Genomic DNA, 11,291 nt, shown 5'->3' on the forward strand with positions numbered 1-11,291 from the left:
CTAAAATCCCTTGCCAAGGCTGTGTGATTCAAGCGCATGCTCACTTGTAATGTCCCGGTGGACGGATCATCACTAAATTTGGCTCCAATTGATCTCCTGGTCATCTGGAGTGGGTCTGGCCATCTCTCCCATGCTACATTTAAACTGCCTTCCCAATCACATGACTCGGATGGATGCGCTCTGGTGATGCGTTTCTGGTGCACGACCTCATGGAGCAAGCACGTCACGCGGCAGGTGCGTCTTCAAACGGGACTGCCGGCAGTAAGTATATAGCAGCAGGTGCATCGCCCATTGACTACACACAATCATGCTTTCGGGTGAGTGTACTGTGGTTACATGGATATGTTGATGCCGGAAGGTACCTCCGGTTCTCACTTCATGCCTATTGAATTATAGATATTTTCACCCCTGATTGCTTTACTTTTTTGATTAGATTCCTAAGTAGAGACATTGAGTATTTTTGGGCTTATCAAGGGGGGTTTCTGTACTTTATGGTTGCCCCTTTTCCATCTGGAACCACTTGTGTTCTCCCCTTCTTTTTGATCATTCCATTTATATGGTATACACTTGTATATATTTTATATTGATATTGTAATAAAGCATATTTTTATTAATTGCTTTTCAGCTCTTTTTCCTTTGTTTTTTGGTGGATTGTTATTGAGGAGTTGTATGGTTGGTTGAGTTGCCTTCCCCTTTAATTCTGGAGTTTCTCCTTATGTCCCTCATTTCCAGATAAAATAAAACAGAATTTTCACTACTCGCAGCCATCACTTGGTAATAAGTAGATGGACAAGACATTGGACTAGCTACAGGTTCTGCTTTAATAACAAAATTCTGGCGACCGGTTCACTTTAAATGACTTGACAATGCCAACATGTTTCTCTATCCCTTGACAGCCCCACTAAGGGTTATAGAGACCTTGTAAGAACATCTATTGTGGTCTAAGGTCCAGGACATCACACGTCAGATCTTCCATCATGTGTCTATCACATATCATTCTTATTGAGGACTGGATTACTTATTAAACGAATCCAATAGATTATACTAGTTTGGTTGAAGGAACACCATAAATAGTTATCGTTGACCTTCTATTAAAGTGTCGTTTACTAGAGGCACTCCCAAGTAATGGCTATTAATATAAGTATTTGCCTTCCATAGTTTACATACCTAAGAATGTCTTTCTGGGTTCTGACATCTTCACAACTAGTGATATGATATATTGAATAGAGAAATTGCTAGAGAGTCTGGGTGGGGATCATCCATGATACATCCTAACAACTCCTGAGGATCTCGCTGTTCCATCTTGGCCATGTTTTCACAAGTCTTCTCATGAGGGATCACACAACATTCCTTGAGGCTTTAGACACATAAAGTTCTTCTTGCAAGAAGTTTCTGGCCTAGAGGGAAGGGGCTGTATCGACAAGACGTCACCACTGGTTCAACCTGTTTGACTACTCTTGAGCAATATTTGAGCCCCCTTCCTAGAGGTACATCCATTTACTCACAGGAGTGTCCACTGAACGACAGCAAGGTGAACGATGACGGCCTTCAAGGGAATATGGACCAGACAGTTCTGGACCTCCATGGCTGGAGAATTTCTGGCAGTTTTCCTCTTTTTGGTCGTAAGTTTAGGATCAACTGCAGGGATGAACATACCTGGTCCTACTGATACTCATATAGCCTTCTGCTTCGGACTCAGCATTGCTATACTCATTCACTGCTTTGGACACATATGTGAAGCTTTCTTGAACCCTGCAGTGGCAATGGCTATGATATGTACCAGAAAGATCTCCGTGGCCAAAGGACTCCTTTACATTGTCATCCAGTGTGTGGCCGCTATCGCCGGTGCTGGGGTGGTCGCCCTCATTACACCACAAGATAAATGGCCAGTTGGTGTAACCAAGGTAAGTGACATAAACCAGGAGCTCACTAAACACATAGATCTATATATGTTATTCTATTATCTGTATATCCATTCATTCATCTATCTATCATCTATCTATCTATCTATGTTATTCTTTCTATCTACTAAAATGTACATAATGGGATTGAAGCGTTCCTATATCTGATATGTGTTAATAAACCTTCACTTGTCTTTCTGTGGATCTTCGCTGTGGTGCTTCTTTACATTGATATAGAATATCTATAACCTTGGATAAAGCTATGCATCATGTATCTGAGATTATATGTATTAGAGATTATCAATATTGGTAAAATTTCATTTTCTTTGTTGAGCCTTTTTTTTCAGAGTTTTTGGCAGTTTGTACATAGTGTCCTATCTGCTGGCAGCATGTTATAGAGCAGGAAGAGCTGAGCAGATTGTACATAGTGTCCTATCTGCAGGAAGCTCGTTATAGAGCAGGAGGAGCTGAGCAGATTGTACATAGTGTCCTATCTGCAGGCAGTATGTTATAGAGCAGGAGGAGTTGAGCAGATTGTACATATTGTCCTATCTGCAGGCAGCATGTTATAGAGCAGGAGGAGCTGAGCAGATTGTACATAGTGTCCTATCTGCAGGAAGCTCGTTATAGAGCAGGAGGAGCTGAGCAGATTGTACATAGTGTCCTATCTGCAGGCAGCATGTTATAGAGCAGGAGAAGCTTTGCAGATTGTACATAGTATCCTATCTGCAGGCAGCATGTTATAGAGCAGGAGGAGCTGAGCAGATTGTACATAGTGTCCTATCTGCAGGCAGCATGTTATAGAGCAGGAGGAGCTGTGCAGATTGTACATGGTGTCCTAACTGCAGTCAGCATGTTATAGAGCAGGAGGAGCTGAGCAGATTGTACATGGTGTCCTATCTGATGGCAGCATATTGAAGAGCAGGAGAAGTTAAAGGGGTTATGCCACGAAACTTATTACTTCAAAAACCTCCCAAAGAGGTAAAAATATTTCAAAAACCTATTCATAATGGTTACCTGGAGTTATAAATACTTTTTTATTTGTTATCTTGATACTTGCGGGCAGCTATTCTGTGTCACAGAAAAGCAGATGTGGGAGGGGCCTAGCGGGCACATGTACAGCTCTGACAGAGGCAGTTTAACCACAAGTCCTATAATGCTTCACAGGCGCCTCTCTCTCACTGACCTTCCACCGTTGTTACATCACTGCTTTTAGAGTATGCTTCCACCGGATATGTTAAAGTAGTCCTTACCCCTACTGATCCCCACCACAGCAGATTCTGCTATAGAAACGCCATGTCTCCTCCACCAAAGCCATGATAATCCTTGTCACTGAATATGTGAGATACATATAAAAGCTACTTCTAGGCAACTACATTAGGCCCGACCTGGCATAGAATTGTGCCTTAGCCTTCTCTGGGAACTGGAGCAGGCTGTGGGCATTGTGGAGCAGGAATGCCCTTCAGCAGTCGTGCCCCCTTCACGCCGCCGTGCTGCGGAGGTGTCATAAGGGGGTAAATAGGTGCGGTTATTTCAGGGCTTGTACTCCTGATTTTAGGCACATCAGCTCTGGTAAATCCACCCCTACACTGATTACTATACTCCTTATGCTGGTTGTATGCACTGGCATCAGGGCCCAGCAAGTAATTCTGCAATATGTAAAAAACATATATGTGATATATAGAATAGCTCCTGCATATGATGTAAACCCCACCCCCTAGATATAAAGCTAAAGGTGGATAGATTAATAATAGATAATAGAGAGATAGATAGATAGATAGATAGAGAGAGAGATATGAGATAGATAGATAGATAGATAGATAGATAGATAGATAGATAGATAGATATGAGATAGATAGAGAGATAGATAGAGGAGATAGATAGATAGGAGATATCAATGTTGCTGACCTCTGGATGGTTTCCTGCTAGTCAGGGACAGGGGTTCTTTGTAGGACAGCAGGGTAGTAGAGAGGGATACAGAACTTAGTAATTAGGACTTACAGGAGGAGGGCTGCAGGACATGTTTGAGATGAAGTGAGGTCAGGGATCAGCTCTTTTACTTGTTTTGACTTTACTAATGGTGGATACATGATGGAGGGAAGAGCTGCATCACTGCAATATGTCAGAGCTACAGACTGGTTAGGGGCAGTCTGTGCTCTGCATGGACCCTCTGCATTCCTGGGTATGTTACCCTGAATGTGCCCCTGTTTGCACTGGTGGAGCCTGGTGTTAGCAGCACTGACACATGTAATGCAGACCACACTGCACTCAGCTACACAGCTCATTCGGTCCCTCCCCCTCTCTCCCATTGGCTGCTCCCTGTCAGCTGACTTCCTTCAGTGTGAGGCAGTGGAGGAATCTGCACTCAGCGATGTAAACAGAGGAGCAGAAACTGAATCCTTCTGCGCAGACTCGGCCAGGGGAAAAGGCAGTCAGGACGGGACACAGCTACCCGCAGGGGGAGCCAGCAGTCAGCTCACAACAGGATAACTCAGTAAGGCTGCATATTTTTTAATAAATGTAAATGGTGAAATTATAGTTTACAGTGCACTGAGCTGAACTCTGTCCAGGTGCTTTGGTGACATAACCCCTTTAAGTAGACTGTGCCTAGTGGCATATCTGCAGGCAGAATGTTATAGGACAGGAGGAGCTGAGCAGATTGTACATAGTGTCCTATCTGCAGGCAGCATCTTATAGAGCAGGAAGAGTTAAGCAGGTTGTATATAGTGACCCAACTGTAGGCAACATGTTATAGAACTGGAGGAGCTAAGCAGATTCATATTTAGCTTTAACTTGAGATTAATTTTTTGAGATTGAGATTCATTCATTATTCAATTATTTCTCTTTCCTTTCTAAGCCTTAGTGATTAACAGTCCCTCCATGTATGGCTGTACATACAGTGATAGATCTGCAGAATAACATATCAATTGTAGAAAATCATTACATGGGTTTTAAGGACTATGATCTTAATGATATACAATCTATAAGCCACAGATATCCGATCAGTGGGGGCTCAACAAGCGGCATCCCACTGTTTCTGGTACTGGATACACAATGATTGGAGACAGGAGCAGATGTCTTTATCCACTCTGTAGCAGGCATACGTTCACTGGAATAGGAGCCTGGGCTACAGTACCTGACATGGCCACTACAGAATGGATGGGGCTAACTACTTCCAGCCTCTGAAATAGATGTCAGTCCTATAAAAGTATGTGTAAGCATACAATGACAAATTCTCCCTAAGGAGACTTCTTACTTCCTGACCCCAACCACAAGCCTCTCACTCCTCTAAACCAGTTTCCTACACTGTACTGATGAGATGCGAAGACATTGAAACAGCGCTGTCTACAGTTGGGAATCATGTCATTAGACTTTCTGACAAAGTCATGTTTGAAGTTAAGGGAGCTGCCTTACATTGTTGGCAAGAGGCAATGGGGCACATTTACTTACCCAGTCCCTGCGCAATCCCCGATCCGGACTGTCCGACCAGGATGAACTCTGCTGCGATCCATGAAGATCGTGCGCCCAATATCCTGCATGTGTCGCTTCCCCGCTCAAGTCCGCTGGAGTTCACCTTCTTCCCGGTGCATGTAAGTGCTTGGCTTGCGACACAATTTTAAAGATAAATCCCGCGGATTGTCCGACCCATTTGTGTCACATGAAAGCCGGCGCAATTGCACCAAAATCCGATCTTGTGCTCAAAAAAACCTTTTAAATTCCTGTTCCAGTGGCGCAAAACAGAAATCGCCGAAAATGTATTTGAATATTTCCCTATTAGCAATGATTTCTCTGTATCATACATGCAAACCAGCATGTTACAGCGTTCAATGTCAATCAACTGCCTCCTAAAGCTTGCAGGATTGTCATGTATCAGAAGGTATGGACTCCCAGAATAGGTATGTAATATTACCACTGTACAAGGCATTGGTTCGGCCTCACCTGGAATATGCTGTCCAGTTCTGGGCACCGGTCCATAAATAGGATGCCCTGGAGCTGCAGAGGGTTCAATGTAGATCCACAAAAATGATAAGGGTTATGGAGGGTCTTAGTTATGAGATTATTATATAATACTATAATCTTATTATTATAAGATTAAAACAACTAGATTTATTTAGTCTGGAAAAGAGAGGACTACGAGGGCACATGATTAATTTATATAAATATATGAATGGTCCATACAAAAAATATGGTGGAAGATTTTTCCAGTTTAATCAAATCAGAAGACGAGGGGGCACTGTCTCCGTTTGGAGAAATCACGGTTTAATCACCAGAGGTGACAGGGCTTTTTTACTATGAGAACTGTCAATCTGTGGAATAGCCTGCCTCAGGTGCTGGTCACAGCAGGGACAGCAGAGAGCTTCAAGAAGGGTCTAGATGCCTTTTTTACGCCTAAATAACATTGATGGTTATGTTATATAGAATTGTTTCCCCTAAATCCCTTCCTCATGCAATCCCTTCCCCTCCTTGGTTAAACTTGATTGACTTGATTGGTATTGAACCATATCAACTATGTACTCCTTAAAGACTAGACACAACATATTTTATATGATGACTTTCTTTCCTATTACAGGAAAATGCGACTATTTCTCATGGACAGGCCCTTCTGGTGGAAACCATTATCACCTTCCAGCTGGTCTTCACCATATTTGCTTCATGTGATAAGAAGAGGAGTGACATCAAGGTGCCCATTCCTCTCATCATCGGCTTATCGGTTACTATCGGACATCTTTTTGCAGTAAGTGTAGACTTTATATTAGAGTATTATTAGAATATTATATCCACATTATTGTATCTGATCACATACTGTAGTTTATGAAATGAGAATTATTTGCCTTAAAGGACATTAATAACTCTCTGTAGATAACAGATGGGTGCCGGCGCCCGCCATACTAAGGTTTCCAGTTACAGGTAGTCATCCATCATGGTCATGAGTCACGCGGCCCATCCCGTGACTGGAGGCGGTAGATACGGGTCAAGTTGTTGTTGTATAAGCAGGATTGTGCATTTTTCATACAGGTAGTCCTACAAGTAACCAGTTATACAAGTCTCTAGCCCAGGAATGGGACATCTCTAGTGACATGACAAGTGACAAGTTTTGAAAAATTTGGCGGCACACGCATGGCCCCAACACTAAATGTGGTCACTCACCCTCAATAGTTGTACTGTAGTTACTTCGACAGTTATTCCTCACAAGCTCCCAGAACACATGAATGCTTGACCAGCCAACAACTGTTTTCCATGGCCTCCCCATACACATACTGTATTTTTCGGACTGTTAGTCCAGTGCGCCTTATATATGAACCGTACTTACAGACAACAGCTGCCTTGAGCTGTGCACAGATCTGCCACCTGCTGGTCACTCATCCTTATAATCAGGTACGCCTTATAATGCGGTGCGCCTTATATATGAACCTAGACGTTTTAGCAGGCATTTATTGATGGTGCGCCTTATAATCTGGTGCGCCTTATAGTCTGAAAAATATGGTACATGCTTGGCTGACTGCGCGTGTATGCATTCTCATTGATGCCAATGACAATAGCTTAGGCCAAGTATTCAACATGCCCCGTCCTTCTTTTTCTGGATAATCATATGTTGGAGGAAAGTCCACTGAAAATTTCCCAATATTTCTTAAATATATGGAGGTGAGAATGCATGAATTCTTGGCTGAGGGTGCATGTGTATGGGGTGAAATGGCTGAACAATTCCTTTGTTTCTGGTGTTAGCCTTACTTATCCCCTTGCAAAGCAGAAATGATTGAATTGTCTATTTAGACACGTGGCAATATTCAACTAGATTCTCAAATAAAAAATCTATGATACTACGGTGTCTACATGTGCATAAATTAAAATACAAGGCACCCTGAGGCGCTCAGGTGACATATCCTGAGCACCCCTGGGTAATAAGTATGACTTTATAACTCTATGGGGGAGATTTATCATAAGTCTCTTAGAGAAGAACTGTTCTTGTTGCCCATGTGGCAACCAATCAGAGCTCAGCTTTCATTTTCCCACAGAAGTTTTTAAAATTAAAGCTAAACTCTGATTGGTTTCCACGGGCAACTAGAACAGTTTTACCTCAGAAACTTGATGATAAATCTCCCCCTTAATTTTTTGTGTGATGGCAGGGTACAGAGTTACAATTGAAAAAAAAAGTCTTTCGGAACAATTCGTATTAGGACACATTGACACATCAGTTTAAGAAGAAACCTAAAGAACCTATGTATGTTATGCGGGGACGGCCTGTACTAGTTATTACTGTGGGCGCTGTATAGTTCACTACATGGCGTTATATAGACACGTGTACGCAGTGCTCATCCTATTGTCTTTCTCAGATCCAGTACACTGGAGCCAGCATGAACCCAGCCAGATCACTCGGGACCAGTGTAGTGTTTGGCCACTGGGAAAATCACTGGGTAAGTTGTAGCCTGGGGATGTATTAAAGATGTTTAACCATTTAAGCCCAGTGACAGATGACAGATGGGGCAGACTCGCTGCTGAATGTCCGCTATGGACAGTCTGATGTCATTTCAACCATAGAAACCACTGACGTCATAGAAACCACCATTCAGCTGGTTTCTACCATGTTTTTTTCAATAGGGGCAGAGTACAAAGATTGAAATCTGTATCCACAACGATATTTACAGAAAATCTACCCTCAAAATCCATCCCGATAAACCAGGGGCACTTACTCATAGATCCAAGCACCGTGACTGTGATAATCTTCTTATATTGGTTATCCATGGCCTCCTCCCTTCTAAAATCAACTTTTAAACTTATGCTGCTGAGCCTGAAGGGCTCTGGGGGCATTACCAGAACCCCTCTGCCTGCTATATCTTCACAGGCTGTTGTAATGAGCAGAACTTGTCTCACCCTCCCCCTGCCTGTGAAATCTAGCAGCAACAGGAAGTACAGGTGGAGGGGAGACCTGCTCTGCTCATTGTGACAGCCTGTGAAGATATAGCACTGAGGGGCTCTTGGAACACCGATTAGCTTTTCATTGGCATAATTTTAAAAGTTGATTTTAGGAGGAAAGAGGATTACCACTGTCACGGTGCCTGGATCTATGAGTAAGTGTGCCTGGTTTATAATGATGGATTATGATGGAAGATTTTCTATAACATTTATAAATTGTATACATTCTGTAAATCCCATCCTATCAGTGTTGCTGCAGGTTAACTGGATATATAAAGTAAATGGATGCATTATTTATAAAAAACTAAAGATGATCTATTTTGTTTGTTTTTTTCTAAATGAGCAATACATTTCTTGACAGATCTACTGGGTTGGTCCAATGATGGGCGGAATTCTTGCAAGTTTTATCTACGAATACTTGTTCTGTCCAGATCCAGAACTAAAACTAAAGATGCAGGCTAGCTTCCGCAGGAGCCCCAATGAGGATGAATCTGTGCAGCTGACAGTGAGACCCGGAGGAGAATATAACAAACTGGAGACAACGGCATAACATGATGGGATTTGGATGCGTTGTGCTAGAGCGTGGCTGTGTTATGGGATTAGAGCGGTCAGACGTGGCTGTGCAGAGGAAGAATCGGTGAAATGCTATGGTTATTTATTATGGAGCGAACGCCACCTACACTATATCACTGCTCAGACGTCATTTAGTGAGAATGTTAGAATATAAATTATGTATAAAATGTTTAAAAACATTAAGATATTTATGACTGATTGGGAATCCGTTTGATTTTTCGATATGAATTTTTGTAAGCGCCAGTTTTTATATCCTCACTGTGGTTTCTACATTTGTTAGTTATCTTCTTACTACTTGGCCATGTACAGAGGTGGAAACTGTAGTAATTAATACAATTACTAAACTGAAACAGAACCTGTCAACCAATTTGGGATCCCTCTGCAATCAGTATCTTGTCCTGGGCCCCATATCTGGTATCATTGATCCATTTATCAGCCTTATCCATCTCCTCACCTTCAACAATGCATTGCGCATGCGCCAGAGATCAGGTCAGGTTAACTGTTGGACAATCCTGAAAGAGTTAAAGATATCCTGTATGAGGACTTGCTGCTGGACAGGGCTGGCTTGGGTTACTAACCCTGTTGACATGATGCCTTTAAACAGTATAGGTTCTACATGTGTTAATATATATGGGATATGATACGGAAACTGCTAAGATTTGTCACTACCCACTGCCAAACATATCTGCACCCAAATATCTCTAATATATTGGGGCATGTTCACAGGGCCATATGTGGTGCTCATCGATGGAGATCTGCTGGTGCCCTATTCTAAGAATAGGTCTATGAAAGTAGGGGTTTGGTTGTAGGAAGGTGATCTGCATTCCTCACATACTGGACATTTATGGGATATCCTATGGATATGCTTTGAATAACAGAAATAACAGAATAACAGAAATAAGATAACAAGGAATGAGCTGTGCAGTCCATCCATAGCTTTCTACTGAGCCAAAATCTAAAGCTCCTCAATGCAAATCTGTATCCAACCATAATGTATCATTGGTAAAATTATTCTTCTTACATTGGGAAGAAAAACTTTTTGGGCCCATTTTGGACCCTGGATTCAGGTGGATTTGTACCCTCTGAACCCCTCAAGTTACACCCTGGCTACCTCTGCTTAGTATTGCACCTGGGACACTCACCGGAGACACCATTTAATATTTTTGTACAAACTTTTCATGCCTATTTATTTATCTGTTATTTGATATTATTACATTTGTGATTTATTACTAGTCTCTCTCATAAACATCTATTGTATACTGAAACCTCCAGCGATCTGTTGTTGTTACTGACAAAGGTCTCTGGGGGTCTTGTATTGGATCCTGAATTGGATGTTGCCCACTGGGTTGTAAATCAGACCTCTCTATGTGATGTCTATATGTGCTAACAGGCTCTATAAACTGGGCCCTGGAAATGGGAAACCAATAATACATTTAATGGTTTAAATTACAAGATTTTTTTCGAATTTTAATTTAAACTTGGAGTTGAATTTTACCAAACTACATGTTGTGACTTTTTTAAAAATAAATCTGTCTTTTGTTATATATGCCAGTGATTTGTGCAATCTTAAATTTTTAAAGTTTATTATATTTCTCTTAAATAAACTTGTCTCAAGTTTTTGCTTGTATTTTAGATTCTTTTCTTTCCTTTATGACATTATGAGACGGTTCTGCACTCATTTTTTTCTACCGACGTCTGATTATTATTTATAGAGAAGGGAAATATGGGCTGATCCGTGGTATTTACACAAAAAGACGTCAGCATTTCTCACCCCTGGGTGTGCACTGACTGCCGGCATGCTGTAAAATTTACACTTGGTGGCCTCGCCACTAAATCTCACGTCAAAAGGGAAAAGCAAGAGCAAAAAATATCTTACCTATATAATTATATTGAGAGTTTAGTTGC

The 11,291-nt window shown here is 41.8% G+C and overlaps 1 protein-coding gene across 1 annotated transcript; it reads left to right on the forward strand.

Annotated features, from left to right (window-relative positions):
* The first annotated feature begins 1,014 nt into the window (after nucleotides 1–1,014).
* Nucleotides 1,015–10,941, forward strand: LOC140132636 (aquaporin-4-like). The gene is made up of 4 exons (XM_072151635.1): nucleotides 1,015–1,904; nucleotides 6,472–6,636; nucleotides 8,234–8,314; nucleotides 9,175–10,941. The coding sequence occupies exons 1-4, from the start codon at nucleotides 1,539–1,541 to the stop codon at nucleotides 9,361–9,363; spliced, it is 801 nt and encodes a 266-aa protein (XP_072007736.1). The 5' UTR covers nucleotides 1,015–1,538; the 3' UTR covers nucleotides 9,364–10,941.
* The last annotated feature ends 350 nt before the right edge of the window (nucleotides 10,942–11,291 follow it).

This window comes from Engystomops pustulosus, chromosome 5, assembly GCF_040894005.1.
Source record: "Engystomops pustulosus chromosome 5, aEngPut4.maternal, whole genome shotgun sequence".
Lineage (NCBI taxonomy): Eukaryota > Metazoa > Chordata > Amphibia > Anura > Leptodactylidae > Engystomops > Engystomops pustulosus.